Source organism: Oncorhynchus keta, chromosome 12 (assembly GCF_023373465.1).
Source record: "Oncorhynchus keta strain PuntledgeMale-10-30-2019 chromosome 12, Oket_V2, whole genome shotgun sequence".
Lineage (NCBI taxonomy): Eukaryota > Metazoa > Chordata > Actinopteri > Salmoniformes > Salmonidae > Oncorhynchus > Oncorhynchus keta.
In genome coordinates, this window is record NC_068432.1 from 50,238,961 (window position 1) to 50,262,284 (window position 23,324).

At 44.0% G+C, this 23,324-nt stretch overlaps 1 protein-coding gene and 1 long non-coding RNA gene across 4 annotated transcripts in view; one reads left to right on the plus strand and one right to left on the minus strand.

The window, feature by feature from the left end:
• scarb2c (scavenger receptor class B, member 2c) overlaps positions 1–23,324 on the minus strand; it is a 48,815-nt gene that overhangs the window by 2,489 nt on the left and 23,002 nt on the right. The window contains exons 9-11 of the mRNA XM_035783102.2: positions 14,963–15,036; positions 6,266–6,317; positions 764–916 (exon numbers count right to left, since the gene is read on the minus strand). Coding sequence (XP_035638995.1) covers positions 764–916; positions 6,266–6,317; positions 14,963–15,036 — 279 coding nt within the window. The remainder of the gene's footprint in view (positions 1–763; positions 917–6,265; positions 6,318–14,962; positions 15,037–23,324) is intronic.
• On the plus strand, positions 1,494–2,734 carry LOC127906435 (uncharacterized). Of its 3 annotated transcripts, none has more exons than XR_008061369.1 (3): positions 1,494–1,894; positions 1,934–2,050; positions 2,129–2,734. It is a non-coding gene; the product is annotated as an uncharacterized LOC127906435 (long non-coding RNA). The 3 variants fall into 3 exon arrangements; XR_008061371.1 differs by having other exon boundaries at positions 2,090–2,218; XR_008061370.1 differs by having other exon boundaries at positions 1,934–2,011; positions 2,090–2,215.

Below are 23,324 nucleotides of genomic sequence, written 5' to 3' on the forward strand. Positions count from 1 at the left end.
GACGAGACCTACATGTGTTCTTGATGGTTGATTTCGCCCTTGTACATCGTTAGATAAGAAAACAGACCAACAGCCAGCCAGCTATACCTAGTAATGACTCTCTTTAAGCACATATTGTTTTAATAACATCCTCAGTGGGGAACATGCATCCATCATAGAAAGCTGTGTGGGAGTTCTCTGGATGCTGCCAAGGTAACATTTTTTTTTTTTTTTAATACCATTATTGAATACTCGATGCTGATTGGCTGAATACAGTTCTTTGTGGCAACAGCCCCTGATAATGTGTCGGAAGCCTTCTCTTCCTCCAGTTTCCTGGTATTATTACACTAACATGTAGCTACAGGGTGGAGTTGTTTATGACTTACATAACTACTCCCAAAATGGAACAGATGACATCTTCATGCAGTCATAGGTTTCCCAAACTCTGTCCTGGGGCCGCCCCCGGGGCCACGTTTTGTTTTTTGCCGTAGCACTACACAGCTGATTCAAATAACGAACCTTGATAAGGAGTTGGTTACTGGAATCAGCTGTGTAGTGCTAGGGCAAAACCAAAACGTGCACCCGGTGGGGGGCAGGACAGAGTTTGGGAAACCTTGACGTAGCCTATGACTTCATGAAGATGTCACCTGTGGGCCGTTAACCCACTGTTCCTAGGACGTCATAAATAATTTTTTCTTAACCGACTTACCTTGTTTAAAAAAAAAAAAAACGCACTACTTTGGACCTGAGCCCTACGACACATGAATGACCTATGACCTCTCACCTCTGGGATCCGTTGACGACACTGGGCCACCATGAAGATCACGCCCAGGAGGATTCCTAAGCCAATCAGCATAAAGGGTATGTTGACCACTATGTTGCCCTCCGCCACGATCACCTGCAGCTGTTTGGCCGATACCTCATCGATCACAACACTCTGTGGAGAGAAGAGAAGACATAAAGGGGGTCATACATGCTTATGTCAAGTTATAACATGCATTATAACAGGATCATAATGCATTATAACAGGATCATAATGCATTATAACAGGATCATAATGCATTATAACAGGATCATAATGCATTATAACAGGATCATAATGCATTATAACAGGATCATAATGCATTATAACAGGATCATAATGCATTATAACAGGATCATAATGCATTATAACAGGATCATAATGCATTATAACAGGATCATAATGCATTATAACAGGATCATAATGCATTATAACAGGATCATAATGCATTATAACAGGATCATAATGCATTATAACAGGATCATAATGCATTATAACAGGATCATAATGCATTATAACAGGATCATAATGCATTATAACAGGATCATAATGCATTATAACAGGATCATAATGCATTATAACAGGATCATAATGCATTATAACAGGATCATAATGCATTATACCTGCAGGCTAAAATGTAACACGTAAGAGGAAAGGATGAAACGGAGTCTTGTGCCACCAGTAACTACAGATAGTAGTATAAATCCCCTCGCATGGTCCCCGCAGCCGGACAACTTTCTCAAGGCTTCTGGAAAGAAATGCTGTTCAACCGGTGACGTTCATTCAGCCAACAGAAACGTTCAACCGGTTCTCCCCATTAAGCAACGAGTCGGAGTCAGAGGCCGAGCCTTCTCAGGTCTTTCCTCCAAACGTTACGGGGTCTGAGCCTTCTCTGGTCTCTCCTCCAACCGTTACGGGGTCTGAGCCTTCTCAGGTCTTTCCTCCAACTGTTACGGGGTCTGAGCCTTCTCTGGTCTCTCCTCCAACCGTTACGGGGTCTGAGCCTTCTCTGGTCTCTCCTCCAACCGTTACGGGGTCTGAGCCTTCTCTGGTCTCTCCTCCAACCGTTACGGGGTCTGAGCCTTCTCTGGTCTCTCCTCCAACCGTTACGGGGTCTGATCCTTCTCTGGTCTCTCCTCCACCCGTTATGAGGTCTGAGCCTTCTCTGGTCTCTCCTCCAACCGTTACGGGGTCTGAGCCTTCTCTGGTCTCTCCTCCACCCGTTATGAGGTCTGAGCCTTCTCTGGTCTCTCCTCCAACCGTTACGGGGTCTGAGCCTTCTCTGGTCTTTCCTCCACCCGTTACGAGGTCTGAGCCTTCTCTGGTCTCTCCTCCACCCGTTATGAGGTCTGAGCCTTCTCTGGTCTCTCCTCCAACCGTTACGGGGTCTGAGCCTTCTCTGGTCTCTCCTCCAACCGTTACGGGGTCTGAGCCTTCTCTGGTCTCTCCTCCAACCGTTACGGGGTCTGAGCCTTCTCTGGTCTCTCCTCCAACCGTTACGGGGTCTGAGCCTTCTCAGGTCTCTCCTCCAACCGTTACGGGGTCTGAGCTGCCGAAGCCTCCCATTATTAGCTCTGACAAATTGAAAACCCTAGTCATTGGCAACTCTATTACGCACAGTGTTAGACTTAAAAAGAATCATCCAGCGATCATACACTGTTTACCAGGGAGCAGGGCTACCGACGGTAAGGCTAATCTGAAGACGGTGATGGCTAAAGATAAAACTAGTGAGTGTAGAGAGTATAGAGATATTGTTATCCATGTCGGCACCAACGATGTTCGGATGAAACAGTCAGAGGTCACCAAGCGCAACATAGTTTCAGTGTGTAAATTAGCTAGAAAGATGTATCGACATCGAGTAATTGTCTCTGGCCCCCTTCCAGTTAAGGAGAGTGATGAGCTCTACAGCAGTTTCACAACTCAATCGCTGGTTGAAAACTTTTCTGCCACTCCCTCAATATAGCACTTGTAGATAAATGGCCCTCTTTCTGGGACTCACCCACAAACAGGACCAAGCCTGGCCTGCTGAGGAGTGACAGACTCCGTCCTAGCTGGAGTGGTGCTCTCATCTTATCAACATAGACAGGGCTCAAATTCCTCTACCACCACAATGAGACAGCCAGTGAAGTCTGCCACTAGCACAGTCAGTGAGGTCAGCTCAGCTATCCCCATTGAGACTGTCTGCGCCGTAATCTAGGTTGAGCAAAACTAAACATGACGCTGTTCGCCTTAGCAATCTCACTGGAATAAAAAGACCCTCCATTCCTGTCATTATCGAAAGAGATTGTGATCTCTCACATCTCAAAACAAAATAGGGCCCCTTACTGTTAGATCCCTCACTTCAAAGGCAGTTATAGTCAATGAACTAATCACTGATCAAAATCTTGATGTGATTGGCCTGACTGAAACATGGCTCAAGCCTGATGAATTGACTGTGTTTAAATGAGGCCTCTCCTCCTGTTTACACTAGTTACTATATCCCCCGTACTTACCGTAAAAACAACGGTGTTGCTAACATTTACAATAGAAATTTCAATTTAGCCCCCCTCCCCAAAATGACTGCTTTTTCATCTTTTCAGCTTCTAGTCATGAAATCTATGCAGCATACTCAAACACTTTTTATAGCTACTGTTTACAGGCCTCTTGGGCCATATACAGCGTTCCTCGCAGAGTTCCCTGAATTCCTATCGGACCTTGTAGTCATGGCAGATAATATTCACATTTTTGGTGATTTCAATATTCACATGGAAAAGTCCACAGACCCACTCCAAAAGGATTTTGGAACAATCATTGACTCAGTGGGTTTTGTCTAATATGTCTCCGGACCAAGTCATTGCCACAGTCATACCCTGAATCTAGTTTTTACCCGTGGAATAAATATTGTGGATCTGTGTGTTTCTCATCATAATCCTGGACTATCGGACCACCATTTTATTACTTTTGCAATCACAACAAATAATCGGTCATCCATGAGTGGGTTGAGTCACTGACTTACTAGTAGTGTTGCAAAGCTAACTAAAAAGCAGTCCATGCTGTCCCTTTGATGAAAATATAATTAGGACGGGAATCTGCATATTCCTCAAAGCTCAGGCTTACTGGAGTGGTCTGTATTTATTCCATGCTGTCCCTAGGAGGGGGTCACTGGCTTACTAGTGGTCCACCGGATGTGAACCAAACTCACTAAAAGTGGGTTGAGTCACTGACTTACTGAGTGTATAATAAAAACAAAACAAAAATGGAGATGCTTTAAGTCATGAGTGGGTTGATTGAGTCACTGGCTTACTAGTGGTCGCTCTCCTCTCTCCATGCTGTCCTTAGGAGGGGGTCATGCTGTCCCTAGGAGGGGGGGGGGGGGGTCACTTGAGTGGGTTGAGTCACTGACTTGATCTTCCTGTCCGGTTTTGTGCCCCCTCGGGCTTGTGCGGTGAAGTAGATCGTTGTGGGCTATACTCAGCCTTGTCTCAGGGTAGTAAGTTGGTGGTCTGTTGATATCCTTCTAGTGGTGTGGGGGCTGTGCATTGGCAAAGTGGGTGGGGTTATATCATGCCTGGTTGGCCCAGTCTGTTATATCTGGTGTAATTCTCCTGCCTTATCTGGCATCCTGTGTGAATTTAAGTATGCTCCCTCTTAATTCTCTCTCTCCCTCTCTTTTCTTTCTCTCTCTCAGAGGACCTGAGCCCAAGGACCATGCCTCAGGACTACCTGGCCTGATGACTCCTTGCCGTCCCCAGTCCACCTGGTCGTGCTGCTGCTCCAGTTTCAACTGTTCTGCCTGCAGCTATGGAACCCTGACCTGTTCACCGGACGTGCTACCTGTCCAAGACCTGCTGTTTTCAACTTTCTAGAGACAGCAGGAGCGGTAGAGATACTCTGAATGATCGGCTATGAAAATCAACTGACATTTACTCCTGAGGACCCTCTACAACCACTGTGATTATTATTATCTGACCCTGCTGGTCATCTAAGAACATTTGAACATCTTTGCCATGTTCTGTTATAATCTCCACCCGGCACAGCCAGAAGAGGACTGGCCACCCCTCATAGCCTGGTTCCTCTCTTGGTTTCTTCCTAGGTTCTGGCCTTTCTAGGGAGTTTTTTCTAGCCACCGTGCATCTACACCTGCATTGCTTGCTGTTTGGGGTTTTAGACTGAGTTTCTGTACAGCACTTTGTGACATCAGCTGATGTACGAAGGGCTATATAAATACATTTGATTGATGACTGCTGAACAATTAATCAAATGGCCACTTGTCCTGCGGTTTTCGACTCTCACTCTCTCTAAAAATGGCCAGCTCATCTCCTTTCCAAGACCCCAAATTTGTTTTGGTTTTCCTCGTGTTCTGAACGGACACCCTGTGGTGGTTGCTACCGGCCTAAAATCCAGACCCTACATTTTTAAAAACGTATTGTGTAGTGGAAGATAGAAACAACTGTATGTCTATTCATTGTTCGGGCTAGGCCCCTTGTTTCAGTGAAGGGAAATCTTAACACTACAGCATACAATGACATTCTAAATGATTCTGTGCTTCCAACTTTGTGGCAACAGTTTGGGGAAGGCCCTTTCCTGTTTCAGCATGACAATGCACCAAGCGAGGTCCATGCAGAAATGGTTTGTCGAGATCGTTGTGGAAGAACTTGACTGGCCAAACAGAGCCCTGATCTCAACCCCATCGAACACCTTTGGGATAAATTGTAACGCCGACTAATCACCCACAAGTCCCTGCAGCAAAGTTCCAACATCTAGTGGAAAGCCTTCCCAGAAAAGTAGAGGCTGTTATAGCAGCAAAGGGGGTAACCAACTTCATATTACTGCCCATTATTTTGGAATGAGATGTTTGACGAACATACTTTTGGTAATCTAGCGTATCTACATAAGTTCAGCAACTGCACTCTTCTCATATTACTACTGACCTATTCAAAGCTTCCCCCTAAAAAAAACCTCTGTTCAAATATGTTTCTTAGCACTGATGAGACAGCACGAATGGTGAACCTTCTTAGTTCCCTAAAGTGACAGAGTGTTTAAGGCCTACATAAGGAGGTCATAACAAATGTTATGAAGCCTGATGCAGGAGTGGTCTGCTATTCAGTTACCTTTGCCCCAGATAACTGGTGTAAGACTTAAGGACATTCCTGGCTGAGCAAGTATCATGTTTTCTCATCTAAAATGTTCAGCATTGTTGTGAGCCATGTGTCATTCTATTTATGTTTTTGGATCAGGATTTTTTAAACTTTGACCGAGTGGGGAACAATCGCTTATTCAGATAATTAGTTAAATCACATGCCAAACTAAAAAGAACATCAATACATTATACGAACGTGGACACTGCAAAACATACTCGAAAACAACAGCACAAGGGGAACTGAACTAAATGAAGCTATATGCTGGGCCATCAGAGGTGTTGTCAATCTGCCAGTAGGCACAATGTATGAAGATGTATGTAAATAGTAGATATATTGCGTGAAATAATGACCACGCCCAGCTTACCTCATTGAGATAGAGTACAGGAAACACCAGAGTCCTGATATCACCTGTTTGGCTGCAAAGAGAATGGAGGACAAAATGTTAGAACAACTTTAGAATCTAAAGCCATTGTTTGATCATAGTGAGACAAAAGGGACGTGACTTCCAGACATTCCGACGTCAAAACCTAAACCTGCACCGTTGGAACTAGGAACACAAGCATTTCACTACACCCGCAATAACATCTGCTAAATATGTGTACGGGATCAATAACATCTGCTAAATATGTGTAAGGGATCAATAACATCTGCTAAATATGTGTAAGTGATCAATAACATCTGCTAAATATGTGTAAGGGATCAATAACATCTGCTAAATATGTGTAAGTGATCAATAACATCTGCTAAATATGTGTACGGGATCAATAACATCTGCTAAATATGTGTACGGGATCAATAACATCTGCTAAATATGTGTAAGGGATCAATAACATCTGCTAAATATGTGTAAGGGATCAATAACATCTGCTAAATATGTGTACGGGATCAATAACATCTGCTAAATATGTGTACGGGATCAATAACATCTGCTAAATATGTGTAAGTGATCAATAACATCTGCTAAATATTTGAAAGGGATCAATAACCCCATCTGAAATATTTAAGGGATCAATACCTAATTTGCAAATAGTGAAATGATCAATAACATTTGCTAAATATGTGTTAGTTTTCTGTATGAACATCTGCTAAATATGTTAAGGGATCATATTCCTCATATGCAAATCTATTTTCAGAATCATTAACATCTGCTAAATTTTAGAACCTCTTGTAACATTTGCTAAATATGTGTATTTGGGATCAATAACATCTGCTAAATATGTGTAAGGGATCAATAACATCTGCTAAATATGTGTAAGGGATCAATAACATCTGCTAAATATGTTACGGGATCAATAACATCTGCTAAATATGTGTACGGGATCAATAACATCTGCTAAATATGTGTAATCAATAACATCTGCTAAATATGTGTAAGTGATCAATAACATCTGCTAAATATGTGTAAGTTGATCAATAACATCTGCTAAATATGTGTAAGGGATCAATAACATCTGCTAAATAATACGGGATCAATAACATCTGTAAATATTGTAAGGGATCAATAACATCTGCTAAATATGTGTAAGGGATCAATAACATCTGCTAAATAGTGTAAAGGGATCAATAACATCACATTATGTGAAGGGATCAATAACATCTGCTAAATATGTGCCGGGTCACATAACATCTGCTAAATAGTGTCCCCCATCAATAACATCTGCCAAATATGTGAAGCGGGATCAATAACATCTGCTAAATATGAGCGGGATCAATAACATCTGCTAAATAGTGTAAAGGGATCAATAACATCTGAAGCTTAAATATGTAAAGTAGCCAGGGATCAATAACATGCTAAATATGTGTAAGTTGGGATCAATAACATAGTTCCCTAAGTAAAGTTGGGATCAATAACATCTGCTAAATATGTGTAAGTGATCAATAACATTGGATTTGATTTGAAACTGACCTTAACCCCAACCCCAATCTGAACTTTTACCCCTGACATTGACCTAATTTTAAGCAAATTAGGAAATTCAACTTTTGTTTGCCAGGCAGTCACGTCCCCTTAGTTTTTCCCTGTATGATCATTGCATGAAATCACTTTAAGAATGGACGTATATTCCTCACTATGCAAATCTATTTTCAGAATGCATTTACTCGGTTGTAATTTTAGAACCTGCTTGTTACTAGGTTTGGGCGTTATACCGTGGTATTTGGGAAAAGCCACAGGATGGTTTTTCAATACCCTCAAAACAATTTGAATATTTGTAGCGACTTAAGTTAATACCTGCAGTCAACTTGTGTAATGCCTTTAGGAGAAAAAGCAGATTGTGTTCCTCATTTCACCCGTCACATTATGAAGCTAGTCCCCCCCCCCCCAGTAAAGTTGAGCCAGTCACATTATGAAGCTTACCATAGTCCCCCCAGTAAAGTTGAGCCAGTCACATTATGAAGCTTACCATAGTCCCCCAGTAAAGTTGAGCCAGTCACATTATGAAGCTTACCATAGTCCCCCCCAGTAAAGTTGAGCCAGTCACATTATAAAGCTTACCATAGTCCCCCCCCCAGTAAAGTTGAGCCAGTCACATTATGAAGCTTACCATAGTTCCCCCAGTAAAGTTGAGCCAGTCACATTATGAAGCTTACCATAGTTCCCCAGTAAAGTTGAGCCAGTCACATTATGAAGCTTACCATAGTCCCCCCCAGTAAAGTTGAGCCAGTCACATTATGAAGCTTACCATAGTTCCCCCCAGTAAAGTTGAGCCAGTCACATTATGAAGCTTACCATAGTTTTCCCCCAGTAAAGTTGAGCCAGTCACATTATGAAGCTTACCATAGTCCCCCCCCCCAGTAAAGTTGAGCCAGTCACATTATGAAGCTTACCATAGTTCCCCCAGTAAAGTTGAGCCAGTCACATTATGAAGCTTACCATAGTTCCCCCCAGTAAAGTTGAGCCAGTCACATTATGAAGCTTACCATAGTTCCCCCAGTAAAGTTGAGCCAGTCACATTATGAAGCTTACCATAGTCCCCCCCAGTAAAGTTGAGCCAGTCACATTATGAAGCTTACCATAGCCCCCCCCAGTAAAGTTGAGCCAGTCACATTATGAAGCTTACCATAGTTCCCCCAGTAAAGTTGAGCCAGTCACATTATGAAGCTTACCATAGTTCCCCCCAGTAAAGTTGAGCCAGTCACATTATGAAGCTTACCATAGTTCCCCCCCAGTAAAGTTGTGCCAGTCACATTATGAAGCTTACCATAGTTCCCCCCCCAGTAAAGTTGAGCCAGTCACATTATGAAGCTTACCATAGTTCCCCCCCAGTAAAGTTGAGCCAGTCACATTATGAAGCTTACCATAGTCCCCCCCCCCCAGTAAAGTTGAGCCAGTCACGTGTTAGTTAGTAAATAGTACAACAGTAGAAAGAGGGAGCTGGTGAATCCATAGAGTTCTATATCTATCGGAGAGTCTCTGTGGTGCAGCACACGAGGTGATGAAACTACACATATGCAATTCACTTCTAAATGTTTGGCCGTGGACATTTACAAGTGAAAGGTGAAAGAGAACAAGGTCAATTGTGCAAATGAACAAAGTTGTGATGCATGATTTTCTGAAGGAAGAGCAGCATGTGTACGCGGAGAAGAAGAGAGAAGAAGAAAACACCTAGTAGGGACAAAAATGGCAGCTGTAAAGAAAATTAATCCAGAGCTCTTTAACTTCTGGCAGATAGCACTGAAAATAACATCCGGTAGCCACTGGCTAAGCTTGTATAACTTGATGAGCTGGATTTGCCAGTCTTCGCAATTAGTTTGTTAATTTTAACTCGTCAGCATTTAGCTAACAGTGTCTATGTGATTTCGCTATTATTAGTTTGTGCTAATTGTGGTAATAGAGGCCCAGTGGGCTTTTCTTGTGATTTTAGCACCCCCTTGTGTATTATGCCGGTAATATCGTAAATCCCGGGATGAGAGAAGGATGGTATGACTAAATGAAAATCTAGATACTGCCCAAACCTACTTGTTAGCCATTTACATTTTAAACTTAATACACTACTATAATAAGGTGTGTTTGTAAGTGCTCTGAACAAGATGAAGCCTGCCAACATCACAATCATCAGCAAGCCATTCCATACCCCATTCCTGGTTTTCCCATATTACATGTGTAGATGAGTAGCACTATGTATGTGACACCACTGAAACACACACGCTCTCATGCATCGAAATGAATTTAACCTGAACTAACCTGTAAATCTGGTGGTAGTTAGACCAGCAGGACTAACTGGATGAATTTAACCTGAACTAACCTGTAAATCTGATGGTAGTTAGACCAGCAGGACTAACTGGATGAATTTAACCTGAACTAACCTGTAAATCTGGTGGTAGTTAGACCAGCAGGACTAACTGGATGAATTTAACCTGAACTAACCTGTAAATCTGGTGGTAGTTAGACCAGCAGGACTAACTGGATGAATTTAACCTGAACTAACCTGTAAATCTGGTGGTAGTTAGACCAGCAGGACTAACTGGATGAATTTAACCTGAACTAACCTGTAAATCTGGTGGTAGTTAGACCAGCAGGACTAACTGGATGAATTTAACCTGAACTAACCTGTAAATCTGGTGGTAGTTAGACCAGCAGGACTAACTGGATGAATTTAACCTGAACCAACCTGGAAATCTGGTGGTAGTAGACCAGCATCTATTTTTTATGAATTTAACCTGAACTAACCTGTAAATCTGATGGTAGTTAGACCAGCAGGACTAACTGGATGAATTTAACCTGAACTAACCTGTAAATCTGGTGGTAGTTAGACCAGCAGGACTAAATGGATGCAATCAGGGACTAAAACAAAAGCTAAAATGTTTAACCTGAACTAACCTGTAAATCTGGTGGTAGTAAAACCAGCAGGACTAACTCATTGATTTTTTAACCTGAACTAACCTGTAAATCTGGTGGTATTAGACCAGCAGGACTAACTGGATGAATTTAACCTGAACTAACCTGTAAATCTGGTGGTAGTTCGACCAGCAGGACTAACTGGATGAATTTAACCTGAACTAACCTGTAAATCTGGTGGTAGTTAGACCAGCAGGACTAACTGGAAACAACAAACTGATGTTTCGATTTATAACAAACCATCATGGAAACTCAATTAACTTAGTCTTAAAATATATCTATTTTTTTAGCTAATTACTTAATTTAGTGACGAACAAATCAGAAAAATACAAGTAAAGTAGGGGTTACGATAAGGTCAGATGAACGCATGGTGGACACCAGACCTGGGTTCAAATACTATTTGAAATCCTTTCAAATCCTTTTACTAGCTTGGCTTGATTGAGCTTGCCTGGTGCAATGGAACCAATAGAATAGTTCGCAAACCATGGCACTCCAGGCTGACTAAAACAAAAGCTAAATGTTAAAAGATACTTTTTTTTTTTTTTTAAATGTAATTGAACCCAGGTCTGATGGACCATCAGAACTAACAAGGATCCACACGATGATACAACCAGTACGTGCATATCAAATCCTCATCACAATCAATGATGTGAGAGCACCTGTATGGGTGTACAGGGCAGTGTCAGAGTGCACTTCAGACTTACAACTACTGTTGTTCACACCCTGGTGACCATGTCAGATGTTGATGAGTTTTGACTGACCGAAGGTCACCAATGGAGTAATGATAACAGCGTAATTAACAATTCTTCAGGAAGACTTGGCACAGTCCGTCTCTACTAAAAGGCTATACGTTGTAGTCTGATGACTGTCGGCATTGTTATTGTGGTTGGAGAAAATCACTTTAATTGATTGGTAATTTAGTTTTATTATTTTAAAAAACAGTGTCAGACTGGTCGGAAGAGACTACCTACAGGAAGCTTGCGTGAGCATGCTGGGGGTGTCCTGCCGGGGGTGTCCTGCCGGGGGTGTCCTGCCGGGAGGCCTAGCGATTAGAGCGTTGAGCCAGTAAACTGAAAGGTGGCGAATTCAAACCACAGAGCCGACAAGATGAGAAATCTGTCAAGTAAGGAACTGCTCAACGGTCGCCGTTGATAATGACTGACCCTGGCCGTGATCCCACTCTCCGAGGGTGTTTCACGGGGACTTGGTGTATATATATATATAACACATTTCCAATTCACACATGTATATAAATATGGTACGTGTGAAATATTTTAGGCTACATCTAAAAGGCTTGAAAAAAAAGTACCACTCAGCCAGGGTCTGCATTCTGACCCCATACCTTGTTAAATGTTGGGTATGCTTTCTGGTATGCATACATGACTTATCTATAGAGTCAATAGGTGGGTGGGGTTGTTAGCTCACACTCAGTGAAAACGCCAAATGAGGCAATTTGGTTTACTCACATCCCCTTAGTGCAATCTCAACCACAGACCTCCCAGTAATGCTCAAGGTTAAATTCAAGTAAGTACAGGATACACATGGTATACATCGTCCAATGAAATGCTTACTTGCAGGTTCCTTTGAGGTCTTTCTGGGGTCAAATTGGGGTCATTTTGTTCCTCTACTAATATGGCATTTATAATATCCTACATGTTGTTTCTTGTACATTGGGGGGGCTGGAGTCATTAGTTTCCAACACTGTTCTGTAATCTGGGATATATTTAGTGGGATATATTTACTTCCTCCCCCTCTCCTCTGTCAAAAGTCCATCTGTTGCAGCAACTGCACTTGGCAAGGACACACACCACACTGCTCGCACACATACACACAATGCTTGTTCACACACAGGATCTGCTGTATCTAGCTAACTAGTGTGTTTAAACAGTGTAACTGATCACTAAATTGGGCCACAGCAGACGAGGACGTCTGACATACAAGTTTCACTTCTCTCTCCACAAAGATTTATAAAAAAAATAAACAAACATTATTTTATTTTTTTAAAGCTGAGAAATAGATTAGGAAAACTTTATATTTAAAGAGATCCTCTGCTACTTTTGTATACTTTTTAGCCAGTAGTTCTGAAAGTAGCAAAAAACGGTCCCCGAAAATGGCCTCCGATGTCACGTCTCTCTCTCCCCCTCTGTTGGGCCTGCCCTGTAACCTCATTGGATAACGCTGGCCAGGCCTTTTGCTGTCACTCAAATTAGAGGGACTGAAGTTCATTGGCTAGAACTCAAGATTACTAGGCGGCTGTAGAGAAAATGGTACGACACATCTTCAAGAAAACAGGCTCTTTCAAAATAGGGATTTTGTGGCTAATCGAGGCAAGCCAGTAATTCTGCTCATAGATTACGCACGTACGAAATACACAGACACATATGGCCAAACGCAGGAGGTTTAATTAAAAAATATATATTATAACAATAAAACTTAGTTGCGAAAGTACCGGACCATGTCATTAAAGTGTTTATCATGTCTTACAGGCGATTATATCTGAGAAACAGGAGGTATCACAGAACGCCTTTTAGAACAATGAGAAAGGAGATAGCAGGCTTCTAGGGGGTGTTCCGTCCTCACTGTGAACCCCATCAGGAGGGATCACAGAACGCTGTTTAGAACAATGAGAAAGGAGATAGCAGGCTTCTAGGGGGTGTTCCGTCCTCACTGTGAACCCCATCAGGAGGGATCACAGAACGCTGTTTAGAACAATGAGAAAGGAGATAGCAGGCTTCTAGGGGGTGTTCCGTCCTCACTGTGAACCCCATCAGGAGGGATCACAGAACGCCTTTTAGAACAATGAGAAAGGAGATAGCAGGCTTCTAGGGGGTGTTCCGTCCTCACTGTGAACCCCATCAGGAGGGATCACAGAACGCTGTTTAGAACAATGAGAAAGGAGATAGCAGGCTTCTAGGGGGTGTTCCGTCCTCACTGTGAACCCCATCAGGAGGGATCACAGAACGCTGTTTAGAACAATGAGAAAGGAGATAGCAGGCTTCTAGGGGGTGTTCCGTCCTCACTGTGAACCCCATCAGGAGGGATCACAGAACGCTGTTTAGAACAGTGAGAAAGGAGATAGCAGGCTTCTAGGGGGTGTTCCGTCCTCACTGTGAACCCCATCAGGAGGGATCACAGAACGCTGTTTAGAACAATGAGAAAGGAGATAGCAGGCTTCTAGGGGGTGTTCCATCCTCACTGTGAACCCCATTGAATACATTTTTAAAAAGTTGAACAAAATATAAAAAACTCTAGCCCTATAGCCTATGCCTACACTGCATTGAGGGCCTATGCCCTTTTGAGTAAATCTGAGCTCAGCTATTCTGTTAAAACAACTACATCCGGGATCCCCAACTAGCGACCCGCGGGTGATTTTATTTAACAAAATCTATATATTTTTTTATTTGTTGGATATAAAAGATTGTAAAAATACCAGCAAATCAGCTCCAAATGATTTTACATTTTGGAAATCTGTTCCAAAGTAATCCCACCCATAAGAGACAGAGGGAGATATACTGTGTGTGATCGTATACAAAAAGGTAAGCAAGGTTTGACATTGTGTTTTAGTCAAATATATCCGTTTGGGCTTCTTGCGGTAAATTTGCTGTCTACAAATTATTTGTAATTATGTTCAGACACCACTCCCCCCCCCCCAAGAAAAATAGTTCCGCTGCTGAATCTAGTAGATCCCTGAACGAGAGCCTATGCTCACGTTGAAATCAAAATTCAAATCTTAACTGGTGCATTTCAAACTGTTATACATTCATACAAATCTGTTTTTGCTTTGTCATCATGGGGTATTGTGATGTCATGACGGGGTATTGTGATGTCATCATGGGGTATTGTGATGTCATGACGGGGTATTGTGATGTCATGACGGGGTATTGTGATGTCATGACGGGGTATTGTGATGTCATCATGGGGTATTGTGTGTAGATTGATTAGGGGGGGGAAAGTATTTAATCAATTTTAGAATAAGGCTGCAACGTAACAAAATGTGGGAAAAGAATCAAGGGGTCTGAATACTTTACAAATGCATTGTATATGTTCACCTGCCTGGGAAATTAGCTGTTGGCTAAATATGGTACAAAGATATTTTACCAAGTGTACTGAGTGTACTGAGACTTATGATATTGGTGTACATTGTACCTGTTCAAATTAAAGTGTGTGAGTAAAATGTGAAGATATAACCGTTAGGGAATGGTTTGGTTTGAGATGGTCTTTGCTTACCTAAACACAGGAATCTTCTCCACGAACACATTCACTTGAAGTCTCTTAGCAGCCTGAAGTACGATGCCTGTAAGCTGTGGAAGCAAATCAGGGTAATGAATTAATACTACTTCTCAGGTTGCCTATTCTATTAGACCACTGAACGCGAACAGTCAGTATCTGAATAATGTGTGTGAAACGCTCGATAATGTATGTGATGTCAACAGAGGTATATTTTCTGGGTGACCTAAATACTGACTGGTTTTCATCAAGCTGTCCAATCAAGAAGCTTCAAACTGTAACCAGTTCAGTTTGAAATCCCCTGGTTCAGGTTGTCAGTCAACCTACCAGGGGATTTACAAACAGCACATTAATGAAATCATCCACATGTATTGATCACATCTTTACTAATGCTGCAGAAATGTCCTCTAAAGCAGTATCCACACCCATCGGATCTAGTGATCATAACATGGTAGCAATATGTATGAAAACCAAAGTTCCAAAGGTTGGGCCTAATATAGAGATCATACCAGAGGTTCTGTAGTGATTCATGTGAGGAGCAACCATATGGCACATTCTTCTTCCAGTTATTGATAAGCATGCACCTGTTAAGAAACTGTCTGTTAGAACTGCTAAATCCCTGTGGATTTATGACGAGGGACGAGGAAAAAGGAATGACAAATAAGTCTGGATGCACAGACTCCTGGCAAACATACTGTAAATTGAGAACTTCAGCATGGCATTGCCCCCGTGCACAAAGCGAGGTCCACGCAGAAATGTTTTGTCCAGATCGGTGTGGAAGAACTTGACTGGCCTGCACAGAGTTCTGACCTCAACCCCATCGAACACCTTTGGGATTAAATGGAACACCGACTGCAAGCCAAGGCTAATCGCCCAACATCAGTGCCTGACCTCACTAATGCTCGTGGCTGAACGGAAGTCCTCGCAGTAAAGTTCTAACATCTAGTGGAAAGACTTCCCAGAAGACTGGAGGCTGTTATAGCAGCAATGTTCTAACATCTAGTGGAAAGACTTCCCAGAAGACTGGAGGCTGTTATAGCAGCAATGTTCTAACATCTAGTGGAAAGCCTTCCCAGAAGACTGGAGGCTGTTATAGCAGCAATGTTCTAACATCTAGTGGAAAGCCTTCCCAGAAGACTGGAGGCTGTTATAGCAGCAATGTTCTAACATCTAGTGGAAAGCCTTCCCAGAAGACTGGAGGCTGTTATAGCAGCAATGTTCTAACATCTAGTGGAAAGCCTTCCCAGAAGACTGGAGGCTGTTATAGCAGCGATGTTCTAACATCTAGTGGAAAGACTTCCCAGAAGACTGGAGGCTGTTATAGCAGCAATGTTCTAACATCTAGTGGAAAGACTTCCCAGAAGACTGGAGGCTGTTATAGCAGCAATGTTCTAACATCTAGTGGAAAGACTTCCCAGAAGACTGGAGGCTGTTATAGCAGCAAAGGGGGGACCAACTCCATATTAATACCCATGATTATGGAATGAGATGTTCAACGAGCTAGGTCCGACCTGCTAAGATGGGGACAGGTCCGACCTGCTAAGATGGGGACAGGTCCGACCTGCTAAGATGGGGACAGGTCCGACCTGCTAAGATGGGGACAGGTCCGACCTGCTAAGATGGGGACAGGTCCGACCTGCTAAGATGGGGACAGGTCCGACCTGCTAAGATGGGGACAGGTCCGACCTGCTAAGATGGGGACAGGTCCGACCTGCTAAGATGGGGACAGGTCCGACCTGCTAAGATGGGGACAGGTCCGACCTGCTAAGATGGGGATAGGTCCGACCTGCTAAGATGGGGATAGGTCCGACCTGCTAAGATGCGGATAGGTCCGACCTGCTAAGATGGGGATAGGTCCGACCTGCTAAGATGGGGATAGGTCCGACCTGCAAAGATGGGGATAGGTCCGACCTGCTAAGATGGGGATAGGTCCGACCTGCTAAGATGGGGATAGGTCCGACCTGCTAAGATGGGGATAGGTCCGACCTGCTAAGATGGGGATAGGTCCGACCTGCAAAGATGGGGATAGGTCCGACCTGCTAAGATGGGGATAGGTCCGACCTGCTAAGATGGGGATAGGTCCGACCTGCTAAGATGGGGATAGGTCCGACCTGCTAAGATGGGGATAGGTCCGACCTGCTAAGATGGGGATAGGTCCGACCTGCTAAGATGGGGGTCCGACCTGCTAAGATGGGGATAGGTCCGACCTGCTAAGATGGGGATAGGTCCGACCTGCTAAGATGGGGATAGGTCCGACCTGCTAAGATGGGGATAGGTCCGACCTGCTAAGATGGGGATAGGTCCGACCTGCTAAGATGGGGATAGGTCCGACCTGCTAAGATGGGGATAGGTCCGACCTGCTAAGATGGGGATAGGTCCGACCTGCTAAGATGGGGATAGGTCCGACCTGCTAAGATGGGGATAGGTCCGACCTGCTAAGATGGGGATAGGTCCGACCTGCTAAGATGGGGATAGGTCCGACCTGCTAAGATGGGGATAGGTCCGACCTGCTAAGATGGGGATAGGTCCGACCTGCTAAGATGGGGATAGGTCCGACCTGCTAAGATGGGGATAGGTCCGACCTGCTAAGATGGGGATAGGTCCGACCTGCTAAGATGGGGATAGGTCCGACCTGCTAAGATGGGGATAGGTCCGACCTGCTAAGATGGGGTTAGGTCCGACCGTGATAAAGCGCTGCTCTGCTTTCTCGACATCACAATCAACTAAAACAAGTCCTACAGGCCCTAGTTTTATCACACCTGGACTACTGCCCAGTTATATGGTCAAGTGCTGCAAAGATGGAAATACACAACAAATTTCAGTTGGCCCAGAACAGAGCAGTACGGCTGGCCATTAAATATACAAGGAGGGCTAATATCAATAACATATAAACTCAGCAACAAAATAAACATCCCCTTTTTCAGGACCCTGTCTTTCAAAGATAATTTGAAAAAATCCAAATAACTTCACAGATCTTCATTGTAAAGGGTGTGAACACTGTTTCCCTGCTTGTTCAATGAACCATAAACAATTAATGAACATGCACCTGTGGAAGGGTCGTTAAGACACTAACAGCTTACAGACGGTAGGCAATTAGGGTCACAGTTATGAAAACTTAGGACACTAAAGAGGCCTTTCTACTGAAAAACACCAAAAGAAAGATGCCCAGAATCATTGCTAATCTGCGTGAACGTGCCTTAGGCATGCTGCAAGGAAGCATGAGGACTGCAGATGTGGCCAGGACAATAAATTGCTATGTCTGTACTGTAAGACGCCTAAGACAGCGCTACAGGGAGACAGGAAGGACAGCTGATCGTCTTCGCAGTGGCAGACCACGTGTAACAACACCTGCACAGGATCAGTACACCTGAAATTCACAAATGCGGGACAGGTACAGGATGGCAAAAACTGCCCGAGTTACACCAGGAACGCGCAATCAATCAATCATCAATGCGCAGACTGTCCGCAATAGGCTGAGAGAGGCTGGACTGAGGGCTTGTAGGCCTGTTGTAAGGCAGGTCCTCACCAGACATCACCGGCAACAACGTCGCCTATGGGCACAAACCCACCGTCGCTGGACCAGACAGGAATGGCAAAAGTGCTCTTCACTGATGAGACGCGGTTTTGTCTCACCAGGGGTGATGGTTGGATTCGCATTTATTGTCGAAGGAATGAGCGTTACACCGAGGCCTGTACTCTGGAGCGGGATCGATCTGGAGGTGGAGGGTCCGTCATGGTCTGGGGCGGTGTGTCATAGCATCATCGGACTGAGCTTGCTGTCAATCTCAATGCTGTGCGTTACAGGGACGACATCCTCCTCCCTCATGGTGGTACCCTTCCTGCAGGCTCATCCTGACATGACCCTCCAGCATGACGATGCCACCAGCCATACTGCTCGTTCTGTGCGTGATTTCCTGCTAGCCAGGAATGTCAGTGTTCTGCCATGGCCAGTGAAGAGCCCGGATCTCAATCCCATTGAGCACGTCTGGGACCTGTTGGATCGGAGGGTGAGGGCTAGGGCCATTTCGCGCAGAAATGTCCAGTAACTTGCAGGTGCCTTGGTGGAAGAGTGGGGTAACATCTCACAGCAAGAACTGGCAAATTCGGTGCAGTCCATGAGGAGGAGATGCACTGCGGTACTTAATGCAGCTGGTGGCCACACCAGATACTGACTGTTACTTTTGATTTTGACCACCCCTTTGTTCAGGGACACATTATTCCATTTCCGTTAGTCACATGTCTGTGGAAGTTGTTCAGTTTGTGCCTCAGTTGTTGAATCTTGTTATGTTCATACAAATATTTACACATGTTAAGTTTGCTGAAAATAAACGCAGTTGACAGTGAGAGGACGTTTCCTTTTTTGCCGAGTTTGTGTTAATTTCTCCTGGCTCAAAGTAGAGGACAGATTGACTGCAACACTATTTGTCTTTGTGAGAGGTATTGATGTGTTGAAAGCACAGAACTGTCTGTTCAGACAGCTAACATACAGCTACATACCCTCCACAAGACATTCCACCAGGGGTCTCTTCACAGTTCTAAGTCCATAACAGAGGCTCGGAAACACACAGAAATATACACAGAACTCTTCCAAATCCGGTAACTCAAGCTGGCAAAATGTTATTTAAAGATAGGGTTAGGTACTTGGGTTAGCAGTGTGGTTAGGGTTCAAATCTGATGTTGTGTCTATGTGGTTGTTTCAGCTAGTGACCACTCTGCAGAACAAGACTCATGACGAAAAATGCTTACCTGCGTTAAAATGGCTAACAACTTCCAGACTATCCACACTGACTTTATGCCCATCCACAGGTCTCTACCCACTCAGACAATAATCATTGATTAGTATTAGTATTCATTTGGGATCCTGAGTGGCGCAGCGGTCTAAGGCAATGCATCTCAGTGCTAGAGGCGTCATTATAGACCCTGATTTGATACCAGGCCGTATCACAACTGCTCGTGATTGGGAGTCCCATAGGACAGTGCACAATTGGCCCAGCGTTGTCGGGGTTTGGCCGGCGTAGGCAGTCATCGTAAATAAGAATTTGTTCTTAATTGACTTACCTAGTAAAATAAAGGTAAAATACAATTTGGGGAAAAAACTGCTACTGGCCACTACTACTCCTGTTTAGATGTATATATTACCATACGTATTTATAAATTACTGTTTAGATGTATATATTACCATAAGTATTTATAAATTACTGTTTAGATGTATATATTACCATAAGTATTTATAAATTACTGTTTAGATGTATATATTACCATAAGTATTTATACATTACTGTTTAGATGTATATATTACCATAAGTATTTATACATTACTGTTTAGATGTATATATTACCATAAGTATTTATAAATTACTGTTTAGATGTATATATTACCATAAGTATTTATAAATTACTGTTTAGATGTATATATTACCATAAGTATTTATAAATTACTGTTTAGATGTATATATTACCATAAGTATTTATAAATTCATAGTACTAGTCACTTTATATGTATAAACCAGCATCGATAAATTAGTACAACACATTGTGTACAATACAAATGTACACTATAAAATGTACAATATGTGTGTGTGTGTGTGTGTGTGTGTGTGTGTGTGTGTGTGTGTGTGTGTGTTTCAAAGTTTATTTGCCACGTACACAGGATAGAACAAGTGTAAAACAGCACAGTGAAATTATCACCTTGAGAGATCTTTCCCAACAAAACAATAATGATAATAATAATGATAATAGAATAACAAATTTAATGAAGAATTAAAACCATCACAAGAACTACGATGGGAGTTAAAGAAACAGAAACAGGAAGTATATACAGGTCAGTGCCAGTACCTTATCCAACGTAATGATGTATTTTAGTTAAAGAAACAGGAAGTATATACAGGTCAGTGCCAGTACCTTATCCAACTTAATGATGTATTTTAGTTAAAGAAACAGGAAGTATATACAGGTCAGTGCCAGTACCTTATCCAACGTAATGATGTATTTTAGTATATAGTTTTATGATGTGGGTGGCTGGTAGCCTAGCAGTTAGAGTGTTGGGACAGTAACTGAGGCGACAACGTGAAAAATAAATCTTTGTTCCTGTAGCTGTTGCCGCAGAAGCAGCCTAATAAAAACCTGCATTAAAAACAAAGCTAAGGTGGGGAAAGGTCCGACCTGCTAAGGTGGGGACAGGTCCGACCTGCTACGGTGGGGAAAGGTCCGACCTGCTACGGTGGGGAAAGGTCCGACCTGCTAAGGTGGGGACAGGTCCGACCTGCTAAGGTGGGGACAGGTCCGACCTGCTAAGGTGGGGACAGGTCCGACCTGCTAAGGTGGGGACAGGTCCGACCTGCTAAGGTGGGGACAGGTCCGACCTGCTAAGGTGGGGACAGGTCCGACCTGCTAAGGTGGGGACAGGTCCGACCTGCTAAGGTGGGGACAGGTCCGACCTGCTAAGGTGGGGACAGGTCCGACCTGCTAAGGTGGGGACAGGTCCGACCTGCTAAGGTGGGGACAGGTCCGACCTGCTAAGGTGGGGACAGGTCCGACCTGCTAAGATGGGGACAGGTCCGACCTGCTAAGATGGGGACAGGTCCGACCTGCTAAGGTGGGGATAGGTCCGACCTGCTAAGGTGGGGACAGGTCCGACCTGCTAAGGTGGGGACAGGTCCGACCTGCTAAGATGGGGACAGGTCCGACCTGCTAAGATGGGGACAGGTCCGACCTGCTAAGATGGGGACAGGTCCGACCTGCTAAGATGGGGATAGGTCCGACCTGCTAAGATGGGGATAGGTCCGACCTGCTAAGATGCGGATAGGTCCGACCTGCTAAGATGGGGATAGGTCCGACCTGCTAAGATGCGGATAGGTCCGACCTGCTAAGATGGGGATAGGTCCGACCTGCTAAGATGGGGATAGGTCCGACCTGCTAAGATGGGGATAGGTCCGACCTGCTAAGATGGGGATAGGTCCGACCTGCTAAGATGGGGATAGGTCCGACCTGCTAAGATGGGGTTAGGTCCGACCGTGATAAAGCGCTGCTCTGCTTTCTCGACATCACAATCAACTAAAACAAGTCCTACAGGCCCTAGTTTTATCACACCTGGACTACTGCCCAGTTATATGGTCAAGTGCTGCAAAGATGGAAATACACAACAAATTTCAGTTGGCCCAGAACAGAGCAGTATGGCTGGCCATTAAATATACAAGGAGGGCTAATATCAATAACATATAAACTCAGCAACAAAATAAACATCCCCTTTTTCAGGACCCTGTCTTTCAAAGATAATTTGAAAAAATCCAAATAACTTCACAGATCTTCATTGTAAAGGGTGTGAACACTGTTTCCCTGCTTGTTCAATGAACCATAAACAATTAATGAACATGCACCTGTGGAAGGGTCGTTAAGACACTAACAGCTTACAGACGGTAGGCAATTAGGGTCACAGTTATGAAAACTTAGGACACTAAAGAGGCCTTTCTACTGAAAAACACCAAAAGAAAGATGCCCAGAATCATTGCTCATCTGCGTGAACGTGCCTTAGGCATGCTGCAAGGAGGCATGAGGACTGCAGATGTGGCCAGGAAAATAAATTGCTATGTCTGTACTGTAAGACACCTAAGACAGCGCTACAGGGAGACAGGAAGGACAGCTGATCGTCTTCGCAGTGGCAGACCACGTGTAACAACACCTGCACAGGATCAGTACACCTGAAATTCACAAATGCGGGACAGGTACAGGATGGCAAAAACTGCCCGAGTTACACCAGGAACGCGCAATCAATCAATCATCAATGCGCAGACTGTCCGCAATAGGCTGAGAGAGGCTGGACTGAGGGCTTGTAGGCCTGTTGTAAGGCAGGTCCTCACCAGACATCACCGGCAACAACGTCGCCTATGGGCACAAACCCACCGTCGCTGGACCAGACAGGAATGGCAAAAAGTGCTCTTCACTGATGAGACGCGGTTTTGTCTCACCAGGGGTGATGGTTGGATTCGCATTTATTGTCGAAGGAATGAGCGTTACACCGAGGCCTGTACTCTGGAGCGGGATCGATCTGGAGGTGGAGGGTCCGTCATGGTCTGGGGCGGTGTGTCATAGCATCATCGGACTGAGCTTGCTGTCAATCTCAATGCTGTGCGTTACAGGGACGACATCCTCCTCCCTCATGGTGGTACCCTTCCTGCAGGCTCATCCTGACATGACCCTCCAGCATGACGATGCCACCAGCCATACTGCTCGTTCTGTGCGTGATTTCCTGCTAGTCAGGAATGTCAGTGTTCTGCCATGGCCAGTGAAGAGCCCGGATCTCAATCCCATTGAGCACGTCTGGGACCTGTTGGATCGGAGGGTGAGGGCTAGGGCCATTTCGCGC